Here is a 21,353-nt window from a genome sequence, read left to right on the forward strand (position 1 = left end):
TTTTGAAAACTAATTCATAAATAAATTTGAAACTATGGAACATTTACTTTTTATAATCTTTTTGAGATTTATTCATTTCATTATCACATCCTTAATTTTCAATTTATCATCAAATTATTTTGTATTTGTACACAGTATTCATACTAATTAGCCAATAAAAAAAAAGATGATGTTTGTACATTTTAAGTTCTATTCTTGTCTCTACTATTGTGTTTATTTAGATTTTTCCATTTTAGGTACTATACTTTTTAATTCATCGAATTGTGTAGGATTGGATTGAATTTGATTTTAAATCATAACTCGAGACCCGACCCAACCCGACCCAGCCTCAAATTTGATTTTCCAACCCCACCCAAACAATTGAACTTTTGGTCAGTTCGAACGGTTTGGGTTGTGTTTAACTCTGCTTGATTCATTTGATCCACAAAACTGTAGTGCAGTACCATGGTACAATGATAAGAACCATAATGAGAATATTCGATTTCATTGGACTAATAATGTAAAGGCCAACACTTGACATGAACAAGAAGGCATTTGTACTGTAAAAGTAGTTTGGCTGCCTTATCTCCCGGGATGGACGCAGACTTTTTGAGTTGGGGGCACAGTCAGATCTTGTATAGATCAAATACTTTGTTCTTGATTTTTGAATAATTCAGACTTGGCTCAAGAAACTGTAGAATTAAGTTTAAAAACACATTATTTCATTAATATTTTGTTAATCAATTTCATCCATTTAATTTTGAATAGTCCTTTTATTAATATTTTACCAATCACAAGAAAATGCATATTTACATTTATAGAATTAATATTATATTTGATACAAACAATTAATTCAAGTAATAAAAAGAAAAAAATATATATATAACCAATATTCACTACTAATATTGAATCAAATAAACACAATCTATTATATATAAGTCAAATTAGGTTTAATCATTTAAAACTCATTCTATATACATCATTTAATAGGAGAAAATGCAAATTTAGGTTCAAAATATGATTTGGAAAAAAAGAAAATATTATAATTTGTAGAAAAATTATAGACAAATTTTGAAAAATTAGAAAAGTTAAGGTTTTTATAAAATGCGTGAGTGAGAGAGTCACAAGAGTGTAAGAAAAATGGAAAAGTTCGAATCTATTGTGATTTTGTCCATGTTTGATGGAGATTAAAATAATATTTCTAGTAAATTTTGATAAAAATTGAAAAATTATTAATCCCATAAAATATGTTATTAAAATTAATCGTTAATTTTTATTTATATTAAAATTTAGTTTTTAATTCATATCAATCAGGGCTTCATTATAAAAATTAAAAAATAAATAAAAAACTCAAAACCCCAAAATTCCCCTTGTGTCCGCCCCTGCTATCTCACACCTGAAGCTCCTGTGAAAGTAGAGGCCCCATCCATAGACAATGAGCATGTTTGGGAGTGATTTTGAGAATTGATTTTTTGACCGTTAAGAGAAAAGTGTGGTCCACCTGTAAGAGAAGAAGTCAAATATGACGGCTGTAATAGTGAAATAACGGTCAAAAAATCAATTTTTTGGATGAAAAAATCGAGCCCAAACAGGCCCAATATATGTTTGACTAGAAAGGAAAAACTCAAGCTGAAGACATTTTCCCTACTTATATCCCAGAAGAAATCAAATTCTCTCGATATGGACTTTATCTGACCTAGCTGCAAGGTCATGTTAACAAACACAATCTCGTTTCCTTGACTTTGTGGGCATTTTATTTTGCAATGAAGACGTAATATTAGATATGATTGCATAGTAAATATATTCTCTTCTCAGACTTTGAAATTGGTATCTCCTATCTGTTATACTTACATGTGTTGTTTGTGTTAATGAATAATTTTGAGTATAAGATATTTTGGTAAATCCATGTTTTTCCTCTCTATATTGTTCAATGTTGATTCATATTTCTAGCAATCAAAATTAAAACATACATCCTTCGTCTTATAAAGATATGCTTGATTTCATTTTTCGTCCGTCCGAAATTGTAGGTTACTTTTGGTATATATATTTTTTCCTAGTATACTCAGATCTAATGTGCCTTATTATCAACAAATACGAGATACTTCTATTTAAATAATTATTTTATATAGAAATATATTATGAAAGAATAACGTTATTCAACAACAATAGTGTCAAGCACCAGTTTAGGTGATGAGTGCATAACATTAAATTATATATTTATTTAAGAGTGTGTTTGGCTCTCATTCTTTCCAATTTTTTTCACTCATTTTTATAATCTGTTGTCCCCACGTCTGAAATTGTTGCATCAATCTGATCTTGACGGTTGCTTTTTTAACTTTTCCATGGAGTGGTCCACATACAATTCACCCAATGTTGCAAAATTGCCACTGGCATGTTATTTATAGGCCATGCTTGTATAGAGGTTAAATTCCATGGAAAATGGAAATTATTTTCCAATTTTCACTTTTTATGGTGTTTGATAAACTTTACTTTCCATGAAAATTAAATTCTTGAATATGGTGGGAATTGATTTTCGCTTGACGTCTTTTTTTTTCTTTTCTTTTTTTTTTTTTTTTTAATAGAAACAAATTCTAAGAATTATTGTAAAAAAATATTTTCATTTAATTGACAATTTTCATGTAAAACAAAGTCAAACGAACGTCAAAAGATAGATGATTTTCTTCCATTTTTTTTTTTAGTTTTGGCAATGAAAATAAATTTCATCTCCAATACCAGTAAATTACATCCGTTTAATTGACAATTTTCATATAAAATAAAATCAAACGAGCACAAAAAACACTTTTATTTTAACAATTTTCAAGTGAAAAATTATATCAATCAAACACAATAATTTACAATTCCCAGTAAAACAACTTTCAGACAATTTAATTTCCTGAAATTCTTTTTCTTTCCACCCAAATTCCATATTTGCAATCAAATGGACCCTTGTAGAAAATGGTGTCAATAGGCTTGGCTTGGTGAGGGTAAATTATTCCAATCAATTTCCAACAGTTCAATGGGCAAATTGAAATCTGACACACAACTGTTCAACTTTTGCATTTTTATTAATTATTCACTGTGGATTAATCAGATTTGGACAAAAAAACTCATTAAAATGAGCTCCAAAAGGGGATAATTGCAACGTTCGTAATTCATTTAATTGAACATATGAAATTTAGTATTCATGAGAAAAAATATAAGGAAAAAAATCATATTTTCAATTATATTTTTTAATCTGCATAAAAATGAAAGCAAATCTATCCTCGTGGTTCCAGAAATTATCTTCTCTTTTCCAATGTGCCAAGAGCTGAGACTTAAACGGAACAAATACCTTTTAGCACGTGGATTGGTTGAGAATGGATTACACTTATTTGATACCTATCCAAACCACAATCCTAAAAAGAGTCCACACATACATTATATTATAGATGCATACAAAACCCACCCACTGCTTCACAAATATTCCTTTAATATCTTATCAATTATACTGTCTAATAATTAATGCGCTCAGTGTTCATATAGCTGGCTCATAGTCATCCTCCATCCTATCATTTTCTCATTAACAAATGACAATACATTATTGAGAATAATATTCAGCCTTTTTGGCATTTTTTAACCGTTAAAATAGTAATCAACTGTGCACATCCAAGAGCCAATATTCATTTATATGTACACGTGGCGCAAGATGGATCATCATTATTAGCCCAGGTTTTTATTTTAAGGACCACGCTATATGTACTCAGACGTTGACGCGCTTGATTACACGCCCCCTATAGCATGGGGTCGGTGCCCAAGTTTTTTTGTAAGGGTCATGCTATATGTACTCCAATATTAACACGCTTGATTACACGGCCTCCCTTTTTGTGAGGGGCGTGTTTGAGTAAGAAGAACAAAATTCTTTACGTAATTACTCGCGCCAACCAAAATCCAACTCACTTTTCTCTTTCCCTTTCTCCCTAACAAACCTCCATCGTTATCTTATTATACCCTTTCTCCTTTCTCCCTCATAAAATCTCTAGACAGATTACATAAATTGAATACCTGCATACAAATTAAAGGAAATATATATTATATACAAAAGGGTTCTTTTGATTGAAATGACGACGGTTTTGGAGAAGAGAGAGGCCGCAGCCGCCGAGGAGGAGGAGGAGGAGGAGGAAAGGTTGTTGATGGAGGGAGTGGCCGTATTGGATTTTGATATGTTGTGCTCCACGGTTGCCATGCAGGCCCAAAAGGGGACTTGGGGAAAATTGAATGAAAGCAACGAAGATGAGGAAGAAGCCATTTTATTTAAGAATAATGAGAACGGAGGCGGAGTGTTTAGGATGTGGGAAGGTGAACTTATCTACGATTGCTTCGATCATCGCCAAATCGCTCTGCAATCCACATGGTATTGACTTCATTTATTATCTTCTTGCAAACCAATTCATTTTCGCTGTTTTTAAACTTTATTTATTAATTTGTTGAAATGTCTAATCTTTTTTGGTTTGGGTATTCTGGGTTTTTTAATTTGGTCCATCTATTTCATAAAGAGTAAAATTTAACCGATTGTCGAATGCCTAATCGGCTATTATTGCTTTATTAAGATTTCTTTCCTTTTTAATTTATAGTAAATTGGTTTTAACCAGTAATTAATGTGTAGAAAAGATTTTTAAGTTTTTTGTGTGGATTTAGATATTCGGAATGTCTTTAAGTTTTTATAGAATTGCTATCTATGAGTTATGTTATCTTGCGTTTTCACTACTGCATATCTGCATGTTTAAAGAAAAGATGTACTTATTTTGGGAATTTATCAGTTGTTGCAAGTTTACTTTTCGGATTAAAGATGTTATCTTTTATCAAGCATTCGGATTAAGCTTGGGACAGTGTGTAATTAGCTTGTTATGTGTTGCAGCTGTCCATGTTATAGATTTGGAAGGAACATGAAACGAGCTGGTTTTGGTTCTTGCTTTCTTCAGGTATATACTCTTTCGTTTTAAGCATAAAGCGCTCATGTTCTCTATTGTTTGATAATATGTCAATTAGAGTTTGGATTATCGTCCCACGGAGACTACCTAGTCCGAATATATCTCACTAGGGAAAGTAAAATGAATCAAAAGATCAAATATGATGGTGAAAGCGTTCCGAGTAACGATTTCACCATAGTTATCGCCTATAATCTTGCCTCACAAGTTCAATTCTGTCTTCGTGCTTATTCCAATGCACTAATTAAGTCAACTTACGTCTCAAGTTTAAATTTATTCTATCTAGTTGAGTCAACTCACTATATCTTTACGTTACTCCGAATATGCCTCAACTAGAAGTGTTAAATCACCTAAGAATTCAATTAAAGAGCATTACAATAATAAAAATGTATCTCTACCTTTTACCCAATTGTCATATTTTACCACGTGATCAAAGCTTAAAACCAACCTCTCGGTTTATACAACCACAAATCATGAATTAGTGATCAAGTAATTGAAGTACGAAGAAAATAAATAAATTCAATACATAAAATAGTTAACTCCGTAAATCTTGAGGATTGTTCGTCTCAACTTGTGATTTAGTTAACATCATAGAGGAAGAAAGACACAAAGATATTGAAATACATCTCCAGATTTAAAGGATAAATGAGAAAAAAAAATGAATTTCTTGCACCTAGAGTCCTCCTTGTAAAAATGTTGAAACCCTAGCATTCATGTTCTCTCTTCTCTTGTATGTTATCCTTTGGTCCTCTATTGTCTCCCTTAATTTAATTTGACCTAAAATAGGTCTTTATATAGTTCCCAAATTACCTTGAAAGTCATGCGCTCGAAAGGACCTAATTACCCCAGATTAAAATTTGTAAACAAGACTTAAATCTCAAGCCGTTCCATAATAAGCAAACCGCGGCTGAATTACAGCCAAAAAAATCTTGCCAAAATTTCATACAGGTGCCATATTTGACCACAGGTGGACTGTGGTTTGCATACCACGGTCACACCCCTGCAATTTTCATATTTTTACATTTTGATCCCTACTTCAAGTTTTACAGTTTTGGTCATTTTTCATCAAAATCTTACATATTGCTCTCGCAACATCCAAAAGCATCCACATTGGTCCCCTAGCCTCCCTAATAATCCAAATTGGTCCTTCTCAACTCTCAGAAGTCTGCACATCAATCCCCAAACTGTCTTTAAGTTGAATTCCACTCTCAAAACTTTTGAATCTCCTCTGATTAAGCTCCAAATCTTCCAAGTACGTCCAAAATCTTTGTTTTTGTGATGAAAATATTAAACCAAATTGAGCAGTTACAAATACATATTTAGTTTTATAAGTGTAAAACACACTTGTCATTCACTTAAGGCACTTGTTCTATTAACATTTTTCTTCTTGGTGCTTTTCATTAAATAAATCCTCTAACACATAGATGCTGATGTGACTATTTTTGTTTCTAGATCAGTATGTGTCCAAGTGCATGCATTAATTGTACAAGTTTGTGCACTAAGTTACGAATATGTTTGATTGTCTTGGACAAATAATCTTGTTTTGCTCCCTATATCCTTAGCTGTGACTGAATTTATCCACAGTTGAGACAATTGCCTTGTTTTTTAATGGATGGCTAAGATAGGGAAGTTGCAGTGTATCTTATCTGGTTAAAGAAATGAAATTTGTTTGGTAGCTAATTCTTCATCCTTTTTTTATGTGCTTGGGTTAGCAGTTTTGGTATCAATTTCTTTCATTGCTGGTGTTCTTCAACGTACTGATTATGCAGGGATTTTTTTACTTGATTCTTCTTGTCATTGCCCTCTCCAACCTGCTAGCATTCATTATCACCAGGCGAAGCTGGTTTTTATATTTGGCCATTGCTTTCACTTTGTCAGTCGGAACTTACGTGGGATTTTACCGCTCTCAGATTAAGAAAAAATTCAACATAAAAGTAAGTTATCCAGTGTAAAACTGCCTTAAATTATTTAATACAAAAGTTGTTAATATGTTTTTAATTTAGAGGGTATATTTCCTTTACCCAGCAGCTCACATGTTACATTGAGAGGTGGGCCTAAATGGCCAACAAACAGATGAATATGTTTGCTTACTACCAACTAAGAGAAATAGAAATCATGTGATAAGAAGTGTTTTGAGTTGAATTTACGTGGAATTATTCAGAGGGTAATCATTGTTTGCCAAGCAATTGGTATCATTTGGTGCATCGGTTGATGTATTGGGGATGACAGATGGGGCTTAAGTGTTTAGTTGATTTTGGAGGTCTAGGGATGATAGAGGAGATGGAATTAGCAAAAGGACCTGATGAGTGACTAGAGAAGGGAGGAGTGGAGGAAAATGCCTACGAAGTTGAAAAGGAAATGGCTATGCTGTGTAGTCTATCAGGTTATCTTTATCTGATAATCAGATCCCCTTCTACTTGTTTATATAGATGGTTAAATTGCTGTTTCGGATAAAATACTAGATATCAAAACTCGTTAGTATTGACAGCTAAGAGCAGAAGGCAGAGCAAGGCCATGTAAGATTTCGAGCACAAATAACCATTCAATATGCACAGAAGCTTTTCTTGCTTCTCAATTTTCTAGCTAGTAGCCTCAAAATATGTTTGTTCCACTTGGTTGGGTTGGGGTGATCTATAGTTTAGTCAAAGAACAGCTAGCAGAATGCCTTTTTTTTTTTTGTTTTTCCGCCACTTACATGCTCATGTGAAGCATGATCTTTGTTGAATTGGTACTTATTTGAAACTTCTGTATGCCAATGAATTTGCTGCTTCAGTGTCTGACTAATAATCAAACTTGTGTTTATGCAGGGTAGTGATAGTTCTTTGGATGACTGTGTTTACCATCTGATTTGCCCATGCTGCACTTTATCTCAGGTCCGTCCTCTTTGAATTGATTTTTTTCTTTTTTGACAATTCTAGTGTGATTTGTTCTTCATACATACGTAACTTTATGTCTTCTTAATGGTTGCCAATTACGCTTTTATATATTGAATCAGGAGTCCAGAACTCTGGAGATGAACAACGTCCAAGATGGCACATGGCACGGTAGAGGTGATACAGTATGTGTCGGAAGCTTCTCTGAGGGTAACAAGGCATTATTCGAGTTTAGTCCACCTTTTGCCATCTCAACACAGTCTCCTGAATGCCATACGATGCAGAAAACTTCAATCAATCATTTGTCTACTTCCATAGTTGTGGATTCTTCTCCTTTGGTCCCATCATCTGATTAATGGTTCATTTTTTCGATAAGTAACCTCCATATGCTTCCTCCAGAAGGCCAAAGGGTTTTCCAGGATTTGCTTTGATTGTGCTGAATAAGTTGCATTGCTGCTTGACAATGGAGGATTCTTTCTTCCAACGTTATTTGAAGGACTGAACGAGTAATTCTGAAGTGGTTCCAGTCACTGTTGTAGTCTGCTTGGAAGAGCACCATTCTCGTGTCTGTAGGTGAATAGAAAGGAAATGTATATATAATTATTCAACACATAAATAGAACTTGTTCATGGATTGATTAGTGAATGGAAGGTGTTTTTGTGATTGAGGAGTTTGTGTGTGCAATTCTTGTCTTCTTGGTATAAGATTGCGAGAATGGAGCTTGGTGATTTGATTGTGAGTGTCTATGGATTGAACGAATAGAGCTTTTTAGAGGGGGCGTTCAGGTTTGCTGCATTGGCCATTTGACCTGGAAATCGATTGTTAATTTTATGTGTAACACGACAGGATAGATTACAATAGAAAATTGAAATGAGTTGGTAATTCCTCTTATAAAATTATTTCTGCACCTTAAATTACAAAAAATAAATAAATAAATAAATAAATAAATAAAATAATAAAAAAGGGACTCTCGAGACTGAATGTAAAGATTGTAGATATATCAGTATGTTTTTAAAAATATATAATATTGAAACTTGATATCTCATTATAAGGAAATTACAAACATTTTATATGTTAATACATTTTAATATCCCATATAAAATTTATACTTAACAAGCAATAGATGAAATACTGTTGGGAGTGTTTGAGCCCATATTTGGCTGAGAATTTTCAAAACTCATTGTAAACTAAATACTTTTTCAAATAATTTAGGGTGCGTTTGGTTTGCATTTTCGTTTTTTATTTTAAGTTTTGAATTTATTTTTAATTTTTTGTTTTGAGGAACTATTTTTGATTTACAGAACATGTGATTAGTTTGTCATTTTGAAAAATTGTTTCTCAAACCAGAAAACTAGAAAATGCGTTTAGTTTAAAATTTTTAGAAATTGTTTTATAACATTTATTCAATTAATTTGATTATTTAATAAAACATAATAATTTTATGTTAATATATTACCAGATAATATATATTTTAAATTTGGTAAATTGATTATTTTTTCTTGCTACAAAAATAAAATAATAAATTTATATTTAATAAAACTTAATTATTTTATACTAATATATTACTAGATAATACATATTTTAAATTTGGTGAATTGACTATTTTCTCTTGCTACAAAAATAAAATAATAAATTTATAGACCAAAAATAGAAACAGTTGTAAAGAAAATAGCTAGTCCGTTCTTCATCCTTTTGTATGTATTTTGTTGTCACTTGGACAGTAAAAAAAGGAATAATAGTTCTTCCAAATTTTGATTAACGAAAAAAATAATAATAATGGAAATTGAAAAATATTTTGTGGGTTTTAAAATTATTATGCTTCATTAAATTATATCAGATTATAACAATTTATTTTAAAAGTACACCTAAGCATCCTCTGGGTAAAAAAATAATAATAAACAAATAAATAAATTGGCATGTTTTGGGTGTTTTCTGTGTTTTGAGTTTTGAAAACACTAAAAAGAAATATTTTGAACTTTCAGTTATAAATTTTTCCTTGCTTTCGAAAATGCATTTTTGAAAATGACAAACCAAACAAGTTTTGGGGATTTTCGAAAACTAAAAATAGAAAATGACTTGAAAACGGGAAACCAAACACAACCTTAACTTTTCATTTTCAAAAAACATCGCTTTCAAAAATTTATTCTCAAAAAAATTACATCAAATCTTGTTAATCTATTATATATTAAATATCACATCAAGTAAAAATTGTTTTTCGGATGATTTTAACCCCATTACAGTTCAATTATTTCAATAATGCATTTACTTTCGTTTTTCAATATGAAATAAATATTACAAAATCATAGTCATATATGAATTTCATTTATAAATTTTCAATTAATTAATATTCACATTAATTTAGATTTAATGAATTTTGACCTATATGAATTTAGAGTTATTATAGATGAATTTATTTCTACTTATGTATCTAAAAATTTTAATGGATGTTTAAATTCATATACTAACAATCAATTCTTATGTAACAAATGTAGTATAAAAAATTGCTCATTTGTATTATTTAATCATAACAAAAAATTCATAGAAGTTGAGTTTTGAGAGTATAATTTTCTTCTCTTAAATATCTATCCTAGATTTTATTTCTTTAGTTCGTTTAAGACTTTTAAAATTTTTCCAACAAATTGATAAAGCACGTTCAACTCTGACTAGTAATATTAAATATAAATATAGACAATATCTTGATCGGTCCTCGACCCTAGGCTCTAATTTTGTGGCCCCTAGGGCTGATCTCTCAATTTCACAGGCCTGAATAGGGCCAAAGAGGGTATGGGCTCACTGGGTCGCCAAACCTATATATTTTCAGAAAATTAAAACATAGGGCATTTTCCTAAGAGAAATTAGCATTTCTCTTTTCCTAATTGTTAATGCCTGACAGGATGCTTTTATTTCTAAAATGTAGTGCAGGTGGCCAAACATTTCATTTTTTTATGGAAAATTACTGAAAGCCCTACGAATACAAGTATACTATTAAAAAATAAAGATGACTAATTTTCATTTCACAAATCAAATAATAATGAAAATTAATTAAATTAATTAATACATAATTAAATCGCACCCATATATCTCACCCCACACGCCCACACCACCCCCAACCCACTTTATTACATCACTTAACTTGCCCCCAGGACATATCTCCCAGTGGCAAAGGGGAGGGCGAATAGGGCTCAGCGCGGCAGTGTGCAGAGTTCGATTCCCCGCAAGGTGGAATTGGCTTTATTGCAAGCGGGAGTTACCATACGGGTTAACAGCCTTGGCCTATCTATGTGCTCTCCACCCTGACTCTTGGGAGGCACATCCTGCGATTTACCTCCTCCACGATGGCCCAGGGCAGGGTCGGTGGGGGTCCTTAAGGTTAGGGTTCAACCTTTTATTACATCACTTAACTTGAAATATTTCCAAATCAATCACTGTCGGCCACTCCACCACACCCCATCTCCACCACATAAATTTGAATCTTCCCAAATCAATTCACTAAACAAATAATCTCTCTAAATATACATATACATGTACAAACACAAATATGTACATATGAATCTCTCTCTCACTCTCTTTCTCTCTCTATAAACCTCTCTCTCTATCTCTCATATTTAGAACTTGTTCGGTAGTTATTCTGAGAATTAATTTTTTGGCCGTTAGAAAAAAAAGTGGATCCTACCTGTGAGTGAAAAAGTCAAAAATGACGGCTGACTTAAAGAAGTAAAGATCAAAAAAATGATATTTTGGAGGTGAAAAATCATAACTAAACGAGGGCTAAAGGAAATAGGGGTTCAAGAAATAGATCCTCTATTACAGTTGAGTTCACCACAGGTTTTCGATTTTACTCGACTGAATAAGAGCTCATGGTGCAAATATCTATGATGGAAAATCGTCGATCACCATTTTTCTTTACAAATCGTCGGAGAGATTGATTTTCCTAATACGTATTTTATCCCGCAATAACATATTTCTTTGTTTAAATGAATTTTTAGTATTTCATTTCTGATTTCTAGCTAGGGCTACAACTTCGGACTATTTCACTTAGATTTGAATCGGAGGTAGAGGGTATGATGGATATAAGGTGGAGGTGGAAGTGATGATGATGGTGATTGTTGTTGTGAATTTAAGGATAAGGCCACCATACATATGGTTGTAATAGCATCTTCCCTCTTTTCTCACTTGCTCCCTCTCCTCTGATCATTGTGTGGCTCTTCATTTGCATCATCCGCCCTATGGATCCAACCACTCGTTATTTTCTGTAACGCCCCAAATTCTTGGAACTCGAAGCGTTAAAAAAATCAATCTTATTTTGCCCCCTTTGATATTAACCAAAATAAATTGTAAATGAGAAAAATTTTGGAGTTTAAAATATATAAAAATAATATGAGATATTTTTCCTTATAGACTTACACAATTAAGGTGTATTTTGATTTTGGAAAACATTCGGAGGAAAATTAGTAAATCTCAATTTGCACAATAGTGGAAAGAAAAATATATTTCGCCTAGCAAATGTCAACTAAAAATTATGAAATTTTAACAAAGATTATTACATTCAAATATGTACAAAATATAAAAATTGGGGGTCTCGACGATAATGTTTGAAGCACGAAAATATTTTTCAACTATGCTGGACAGAAATTTTGAAACTGACCCGATGCAGTTTACTAAAATAGATATAACTTTTTCTCTAGGTTATGTTTTAAAGTAATTCTTAAGACCACTATTAGAAGACACATAGGTCTTTCAAACCTCATTGATTTCACTCCAAAAGATGTACTATAGCCCAATTTATGCCATTCTTAATTAAGTAGGAGGATGAAATCTGAAAATTCAATTTAGTAATAAATAAACTTCATGCATAGTCAATCCAATACTTTTAAATTATAGGTGACATGCAGCGTATTTAAAAATTAAAAAAAAAACTATATGAGATAGACATGTAAGCATTCTTAAAAGTGTCATCTAAGTATTCATAATAGATTTACACAAATTTAAAATTTTACTAGAAATTCGAAAGTTTTTCAAATCACCGAGCACTTGTCACTATGCCAAACCATAGTCATGCCTCGATTTAACCTATAAAATTTTAGTACGGATGAGTACCACAAATAATACTCGGTAGGAAGGCACTAAAGTAAATGGTAAAAATATATATTTTCATAAATGCAAATTTTGGTCAATTGTGTCACCGTCAATTTGCACAACGAACCGGTGATCAGTCAGTCCACTTACTCTTGGGTTTTTGTTATCCTCCTTTAAGTATCATAAATCATCTCATCATATCTTATTTGAACTACCAAAATGGTGCTTCCATTATAAGTAACACAATAACGTAAATGCAAATCGAAAACGAATAATTCTTACGTCATTTACAAAAGCAATGAACACACCCTATCTTGAATACTTGGAGTTTGAATACCCTTTTTGTGTCCAAAATAAAATGCTGCGTACTCTAAAATTCTCCTTCGGATAATTTTCAAATTCAAAGTGCCTTTAGTCTATTGAAAAAGGGTAAGTGGAAATTATGTGTGTATAAGTGTGGTTTGTGAGACAAAGATGTCTAAAGAAGTTGAAATTTGAATTATTATTATTATTATTATTATTATTATTATTATTATTATTATTATTATTATTATTCTTTCAAATGATGGGTACAAGGGTTATTCTTGGGGTATATGGAGAACACATAATGGACACCCAGCGCCCTTCTAATGGGGGGAGCCGGGTTTCCGTTATAGACACTCTTATGTTTGGGGTTATCTATTCCAAGAATAATTCTGGGTACAATTAGCATTTCAATTTCAACAATTACATGTATTTGAAGCAATCTTATGACTCCTTCAATAAAAGGGACGGTTTCTTGGCAAATGGCAAATGTGGAAGTTAAAATGGTAAGTGGAGTAGTTAATGAATTAAAATGGAAGTTGTAATTTGATCTTCAAATAGATGAACAGGGACGATTGTGTTTTCTTTCTTTCTTTCTTTCCTTTTTTTTTTCGTGTTTTATTGGGCGGTTAAAAAAAATGGGAAGTTGCAAAGTATAATGTAAGCGGGGGATTATGGCTAGTGGATGGTATGAGATGCCTTAGTGGGGGAAAAATTGTGAGTGAGAAGAGATCAATGTAGTGAGAATGAAATTGGGGTTTGTCTGGTACAATAAAATCGGTTTACCTAATTTCAAATTTTAAGGATTTAATAGAGATAGCAATTAATATAGAGTGTATCGTCAAAATAATATAACCCAATCAAAAAAAAAAAAAAAAAAAATTATCGTTTAAGAGAAATTTTAACACCTTGCAATTTTTTTAAAAACAAGTATGTAAAATTTTACTATCGTGACCAAAGCTTTAATTTGAACTCTTAAGGAAGGATCGTAGTGACATAACAATATAACTCAAACTATGTTCGAGTTCTACAAGAAAATTTTATTTTAAAACGAAATACGACACTTTTTTTTTGTCGCTATATTTTCAACTACATCATCTTCCATCGGTAAGTTCTATTTCGGTAAGTTCTATTGATCCTAATAGGATCCATTCACCACTGTATACAAATTAAATTGATAAAAGTGGAGGAAATTCAATGAATATCACTAGAAAACTGTAATATGAAGAGGCGCAACAACTCAACTTTTGACTATTTAAGAAACAAAAGAACGATAAAAAAAATTAGACCACTTGATTATTTGAAATTTGAATTATAAAGTTGGCCTTGAGTTGAAAACAATAAAATGATATTTTGAGCTCAATTAATTAGTTGGCAAATGAAATAGGAAAATTATATATTTATGCTCAATTAATTAGTTGACAAATTCATTTAGTGCTTATTTGGTAGGAATTTTGATAATTGATTTTTTAATCGTTAAAGATAAAGTGGATCATACCTATGAGAGAAGAATTCAAAAATGATGATTGAAATAGTGAAATAATGGTAAAAAAAATTGATTTTAATTGACTTAAAATCTGTACCAAACAAGTACTTACTAAAAACTAAAATAATTTGACTTATTTTCAACTACACAATATTTCATAAAATAAGATTACACGTAAATCGAAATCTTTTCATTATTTTTCAACCATACATTATTCAGAAAAACACTATTTCAAACATTAAAATTTGAAAAAAAAAAAAATGGGGGGCCAACGAGGATTATCAACCAATATTTTGTGATGCATGAATAAAGATTGAACACGAATTTGAATCTTCATAATACAATTTTAGTTTTAAAAGTTAGAAATGGGATTTAGTATAAAGATTTTTCATATATGTTGAGTAAACTGCATAAAACAATTATCGAATACTAAACTAATCCACTTTTAGAAATTGAGGAATCTTTTATTAAAGTACGACATCATCGCTGGTATCTTCTATTCGGATTTTCTCCCTACTAGCATATGCCTAGATTATGACCCTTAATTTATAAAGAACGTGACCATTTTTTCAACGTTTTCCAATTCAAATGTAATTATATTAACGAAATTAATCTATAAAAGAAAAAGACCATTTTTTCATCTTCATCATTTTCCAATTCATATATTTAGCCTTTGTTTGAGCCCTTTTTTTTTTTTTTTAAAAGTGCATTTTTCAACAGTATTTTAATATCATTTCAACCACTCATTTTTCAATAAAATAATATTACATGTAAATCCAAAATTTTTCCTTATTTTTTAATCACACATTTTCATCAATATACTATTCAAAAAATCATTCTTTCCTCCAAAATGGGGCTCAAACAAAGGCTTATTATAACTAGTTAGAGTTAGAAAGTGCATTGCATGTTCTTTAGAAATACTTTATAAGTACTATACAAATAATATTTGATATGATAGACCTTGATTTTGATCTGTTACAACATAAATAGAATAGAGAAGAAAGTAAAATTTAAGAGAAGAAAGTTGCATTCTCAAAAAGTCAACTTCTATGATTGAAATTTTTTGTGACGATGAAATGGTACAAATGAACAATTTTTTTAATACTACATTTGGTACATAAGAATTAATTGTTAATGCATGAATTTTGCTAATTCTTGAATTTAAACATTCATTAAAATTCCTAGTTATATGAACATAAATATATTTATCCATAATAACTCTAGATTCATGTTAATCAAGATTCATCAAGTAAAGATTTATTGAATCTGAATTAATGTGAATGTTAATTAATTAATAATTAATACTACGAAATTCAAACATGACCAAGAATTTTGTAGTATCTATTAAAAGAAAAGGATTAAAATCGTCAAAAAATAATTCTCGCTTAATGTGATATTTAATATATTATAAATAAATATACAAATCCATTTACGAAAGAACATGACCATTTTTAGGGATGGCAATAAAATCCGTCTCGCTCGCCCGCCCTGAATGGATCAAAAAATCCCGTCCTAAACGGGTTGGCAGAGCGAGGATGCCCCGCCCCGTGAAGGGAAAAATTAAAAAACACATTAAAAATAATTTTATTTCTAAACAATTTACATGTTAAAAATTAATTTTGAATTTGTATTTTATTCTCTAATAATAACATAATTCAAAATTTTGAAAATGTAAAAAAAAATTAAACGGGACAAAAAGTTGCCCCGTCCCCGCCCCCGCCCCGCCCCGCGCTACCCCATCTAAGGCCGGACGGTGCGGGGTTTGGGGTAAATGAATCCGCCTCGTTGCCATAACTAACCATTTTTTCATCATTTTCTAATTCAAATATTATTATAATACGTGAAATTAATTTATAAAGAACATGATATAAATATGGAAAAGAATAAAGTCAAACAACCCTCGAGGATGATCGTACCGATGATCGTGCACTTACATGAATGCATGGATCCCGTGTGAATAAAATAATGCTCGATCCCATGTGTGTGTATGGAGTCATTCCCAATGTGAAACCAAGGTTAGTATAGTATGGTTGTATAGAAAATGACTAGTAATTTAAAAAGAAAAATCGTGTCTTTGACTATGATACTCTTGTTAATCAACGGGCAATTTAATATTTTATTATTTTCTCGAAAAACATGCAAATCAATAATTATATCAGTTTATAAATTCACTGGTGGTCTGTTTCCAGTTCAATCCTTCTTTTTTTTCGGGCATTTTATTCCGCAACTGATAATTAATAGGGTAACTTTTTAATCTCTTGATCACATATCGGTCTTTAAAGATTTTCTACAGATCGCCCGGCATGCATCAAGATTTTCAGATTTGGAAAGTCAATCAATCATATTGTGTGTACCGTCCGCGTTAGGTGAATCTAAAAGGAATCTGCAAAGAGACTGTGAATCTCTTTTTCATCAATACTTTATTTTCAAAGTAGCATTATTCTTCATACTTAGCCGTCAACAGCCACTCCTAGAACAAAAGTAAGCCCATGTCTTAATCTTGATAAGGTTTCATTTTCTTGTGTATATTACGTGATCTTCTTGATTGTTGAATCTGGATTTTCAATTTCTTCAAGAGAATAAGTATATTTGTGGGTATTTTGCCTACTGTTTTCAAGATTTGGCATTTTTACTGTTATAGATTTTTATTTTCTTCTGTAATATGCCTATTGAATTTATTCTGCACGTTATGCAGTTTGAATAGAGGAGGAGCCACCATGACTAATCTTGATTCAACTGGAGTGCCAAGTCCAAGCAGGCTTGAGGTTCTTGTAATTCTTTTTCTTCTGTTTAATCTTATTTGAGAAATTGAAATTCTGACAGGAAAATCAATTGTTGTATCAGGGAAAATACAAGGCAATGGTGGTTTGTTTTTTTCTTGGATTGGGATCCCTTGTCTCATGGAACAGTATGCTGACAATAGGAGATTACTACTATAATTTGTTCCCAGTAAGCACTTATATCCATCTTTTTCCTGCTTAGAATAATTTACTAATAAAACCAGAAAAAAAAATGGTTATTTTTTTAAAATTAAGTTACACAATTCTCATCTCGTTTCTGTACTGTCTCTGTATAAGGACTAAAAATAGTGTTTCATTGATTTGAGATGGTTCAGGTTAAATCGCACTCCTAAGAAGTAAAATTATGTTGTTGTCGTTGTTACTAATGGTGCAATGGTTGAACAGAATGATTTTACGTGTAGTCGATAAAAATCTGTGTTTGGTGGAATTTTGAAATGTTTATTACATACGACAGATTGATAATCGAATAACAGCAATAAATAACTTCCTATCACTAGGGAAAAACAATGAAAAATAGTCCACCTGTAGATAATTGAGTTCAATGACAAATTTCTCCCTTTATGAGCATGTTCCAAAGTTAAAACTGAATACCAGTTAATTGTTTTCTGCAGCAATAACTGAAAATAGAGTTGCAAATTCTTTGCATGCCCATTATTTCAGTGTAAAATGTTTATGTCATCAAATTTGAAGAATTCGTCATCTTTTTTCTACCTATGTGTAGAATTACCATCCTGCACGGGTCCTCACTCTGGTTTATCAACCATTTGCGCTTGGGACAATGGCATTACTCGCATACAACGAGGCAAAGATTGATACAAGGAAACGGAACGTGATGGGTTATATTCTTTTCTTCTTAAGCACTTTGGGACTTCTTGTTGTAAGTTCCAACTCTGAGCAATTTTGCACCGTGTTTTCATTTACTTTTCCTATTTATAATAACTTTTCTCGTTGCAGTTGGACCTAGGCACGTCAGGAAAAGGGGGAATTGGAAATTATATTGGCATTTGTGTTTTCGTTGCTGCTTTTGGAGTAGCAGATGCTCATGTTCAAGGCGGAATGGTCGGAGATCTATCTTTCATGTGTCCTGAATTTGTCCAGGTATATTTTTTTACTATGTAAAACTTTTCTGTCTGTATTACACTTCTGAACATTTAGATTATTTAAACCTGATCTTTAGATTTATCATCTCCATTACCTGATCTTGCAGTCATTTTTTGCTGGTTTGGCTGCATCCGGGGCTCTCACTTCTGCCTTACGTCTAATAACAAAAGCAGCTTTCGATAAGTCTAGTAATGGCCTCCGTAAAGGAGTTAGTAAGTATTTTTTCTCATACCACGAAGAATCTTTCTAACTTCTACAAATGTGGAAATTATGTGTTTTGAGTTCTAGAGATGAAGTCTCATGGTGGTATACAAATTTATAAGCAGAAGCATGTATTTCACTTAGATTTATCAAATGAGAACAAGATGGTAATACAACTAATTTATAATATTTTAACTCTGAGCAATTTTGCACCGTGTTTTCATTTACTTTTCCTATTGATAATAACTTTTCTTGTTGCAGTTGGACCTAGGCACGTCAGGAAAAGGGGGAATTGGAAATTATATTGGCATTTGTGTTTTCGTTGCTGCTTTTGGTGTAGCTGATGCTCATGTTCAAGGTGGCATGGTCGGAGATCTATCTTTCATGTGTCCTGAATTTGTCCAGGTATATTTTTTGACTATGTAAAACTTTTTCTGTCTGTATTACACTTCTGAACATTTAGATTATTTAAACCTGATCTTTAGATTTATCATCTCCATTACCTGATCTTGCAGTCATTCTTTGCTGGTTTGGCTGCATCCGGGGCTCTCACTTCTGCCTTACGTCTAATAACAAAAGCAGCTTTCGATAAGTCTAGTAATGGCCTTCGTAAAGGAGTTAGTAAGTATTTTTTCTCATACCACGAAGAATCTTTCTAACTTCTACAAATGTGGAAATTATGTGTTTTGAGTTCTAGAGATGAAGTCTCATAGTGGTATACAAATTTATAAGCAGAAGCATGTATTTCACTTAGATTTATCAAATGAGAACAAGATGGTAATACAACTAATTTATAATATTTTTGCAGTGTTGTTTCTCGCCATCTCCACATTCTTTGAATTTCTATGTATTTTCTTGTACGCGTTTGTCTTCGCCAAGCTACCAATTGTGAAGTACTATCGCACAAAAGCAGCTTCAGAAGGATCAAAAACAGTTAATGCCGACCTTGCTGCTGCTGGCATTAATACTGAAGAAACTGCAGCTGTAAGAAATGTTCTTTAACAAGAAAAAAGTTCATTTGTCAATGAATTATTTGTTTCAAACTTTAAGAATAGCTTTTATTATCGATGCAGGCTGACATTGCCAAACATGAGAGGCTGAGCAACAAACAACTTTTATTTCAGAATTTTGATTATGCATTGGACCTCTACCTTATATATGTTCTCACATTATCAATTTTTCCTGGGTTCTTGTTTGAAAACACTGGATCCCACCAGTTGGGCTCTTGGTAAGTGCTCTTATAATAAGATGCTTCAGAACAAATTTACAAGAACGCGATTCTTATAATTTCTATCAATATTGTGATTCGTAATGGTAAATTCTTTGTATGTGAAGGTATCCGGTTGTCCTGATAGCAATGTACAACTTGTTGGATCTTATAGGACGATACACTCCACTTATAAAAAGTATCAAGCTAGAATCCCGAAAGGGCCTATTGATAGCTTCATTATCGCGTTTCTTGCTCATTCCCGCTTTCTACTTCACCGCAAAGTACGGTGATCAGGGATATATGATACTGCTTGTATCCTTCTTAGGACTAACAAATGGTCACCTCACTGTCTGTGTCCTCACAGCAGCTCCTAAAGGTTATAAGGTAAGTTTAAGAAACATTATTATATTTACATTCTTACATTCATGGCCATAATATGTTTGGGGACTTGTATTGGCAGGCACCAGAGCAGAATGCATTGGGTAATTTGCTAGTACTATTTCTTCTTGGTGGCATTTTTTCGGGCGTTGCTCTAGATTGGCTGTGGATTATTGGTAATGGAAAGTTTTAAGAGAGCAACATAGTGTTTTCTGGATAAAGGAATATGCTTGGTGCAAGTTTGGTCGAAAAGATTTTATGCTACGTGACAGTATTAAAGAAGAAAAAAAATTAAAATCTATTTATTGTAATATCCAGAGTAACAAACACGTCCTTACTGATTTAAGTTTTTATGCACTGTAACTTGTGAAATTATTTGGGTGGTAAATAGAATTTTAATACATCAGAATGATGATTCTTATACGCAAGTGTTTGTTCACTTATTCGATTTGGAGATCCCCTTCGACTATTTTCATTTGACTAAATTCCGACAAATCAAAAGCTGAGAAAGTTGACCAGTATAGTTGTCGTCCGGATACTGATTAACATGTCTGTTCAGACATTGTTACCAAAAGGGAAATGAGTTTTTAAATTGTTGACTATAAAGGTGCCTTTGATTGAAAGCTTTTCCATAGAAAATGATCATTTTTGACACGATTCTGGCTTTTGGATGTTCGATTGTCGTTTTTTTTCACCGTAAATATTTTTCAACAAAATGTTTTCCTCAAAAATAAGAAAAATTAGGCATATTAGGCATATTTTCTAATAAAGTTAAAATTCTTGGTGGTAAAAGATCATTTTTAATGGAAAATTTTCCTATAAAACATGCCCTAAATGATACGATGAAGAGGAGAGAATAAGAGTCATTCCAATTCAGTTGCAAGTATTTAAGTACTCATTAGTTAAGAAATTTGGAGCGCGAAACACAAACTACACCCCTCTCCTCGAGTTGTAGTTGACAACAAATCAATCACTATCTCA

General features: G+C 31.9%; 2 protein-coding genes across 7 annotated transcripts; both read left to right on the top strand.

Moving 5' to 3' along the window:
• Window positions 1-3,873: 3,873 nt before the first annotated feature.
• LOC111396029 lies at window positions 3,874-8,544 on the top strand. Of its 2 annotated transcripts, XM_023022277.1 has the most exons (5): window positions 3,874-4,369; window positions 4,874-4,937; window positions 6,713-6,877; window positions 7,751-7,816; window positions 7,939-8,544. In XM_023022277.1, exons 1-5 carry the CDS (start codon window positions 4,077-4,079, stop codon window positions 8,170-8,172), a joined length of 822 nt encoding a protein of 273 aa, XP_022878045.1. In that variant the 5' UTR covers window positions 3,874-4,076; the 3' UTR covers window positions 8,173-8,544. The 2 variants fall into 2 exon arrangements, with proteins under 2 accessions (XP_022878045.1, XP_022878046.1); XM_023022278.1 differs by lacking the exon at window positions 6,713-6,877.
• An 8,321-nt stretch (window positions 8,545-16,865) lies between these two features.
• LOC111396031 (equilibrative nucleotide transporter 3-like) lies at window positions 16,866-20,795 on the top strand. 5 transcript variants are annotated; one of them, XM_023022279.1, is made up of 10 exons: window positions 16,866-17,162; window positions 17,377-17,446; window positions 17,526-17,630; window positions 18,204-18,359; window positions 18,437-18,580; window positions 18,690-18,795; window positions 19,593-19,768; window positions 19,840-20,012; window positions 20,120-20,378; window positions 20,455-20,795. In XM_023022279.1, the coding sequence occupies exons 2-10, from the start codon at window positions 17,399-17,401 to the stop codon at window positions 20,563-20,565; spliced, it is 1,278 nt and encodes a 425-aa protein (XP_022878047.1). In that variant the 5' UTR covers window positions 16,866-17,162; window positions 17,377-17,398; the 3' UTR covers window positions 20,566-20,795. The 5 variants fall into 5 exon arrangements, with proteins under 5 accessions (XP_022878047.1, XP_022878052.1, XP_022878048.1 ...); XM_023022284.1 differs by having other exon boundaries at window positions 16,867-17,162; window positions 19,858-20,012; XM_023022280.1 differs by lacking the exon at window positions 16,866-17,162 and adding an exon at window positions 17,169-17,272.
• The last annotated feature ends 558 nt before the right edge of the window (window positions 20,796-21,353 follow it).

Source organism: Olea europaea, chromosome 6 (genome assembly GCF_002742605.1).
Source record: "Olea europaea var. sylvestris chromosome 6, O_europaea_v1, whole genome shotgun sequence".
Taxonomy (NCBI): domain Eukaryota; kingdom Viridiplantae; phylum Streptophyta; class Magnoliopsida; order Lamiales; family Oleaceae; genus Olea; species Olea europaea.

Bases quoted from the DNA above. Each gene is read 5' to 3' on its own strand.
- LOC111396029 (XM_023022277.1), top strand. From the start codon at position 4,077: ATGACGACGGTTTTGGAGAAGAGAGAGGCCGCAGCCGCCGAGGAGGAG. The intron at 4,370-4,873 runs GTATTGACTTCA...TATGTGTTGCAG, and splicing joins ATCGCTCTGCAATCCACATG to CTGTCCATGTTATAGATTTG. The intron at 4,938-6,712 runs GTATATACTCTT...CTGATTATGCAG, and splicing joins TTGGTTCTTGCTTTCTTCAG to GGATTTTTTTACTTGATTCT.
- LOC111396031 (XM_023022279.1), top strand. From the start codon at position 17,399: ATGACTAATCTTGATTCAACTGGAGTGCCAAGTCCAAGCAGGCTTGAG. The intron at 18,581-18,689 runs GTATATTTTTTT...CTGATCTTGCAG, and splicing joins TGTGTCCTGAATTTGTCCAG to TCATTTTTTGCTGGTTTGGC. The intron at 19,769-19,839 runs GTAAGAAATGTT...CTTTAAGAATAG, and splicing joins ATACTGAAGAAACTGCAGCT to CTTTTATTATCGATGCAGGC.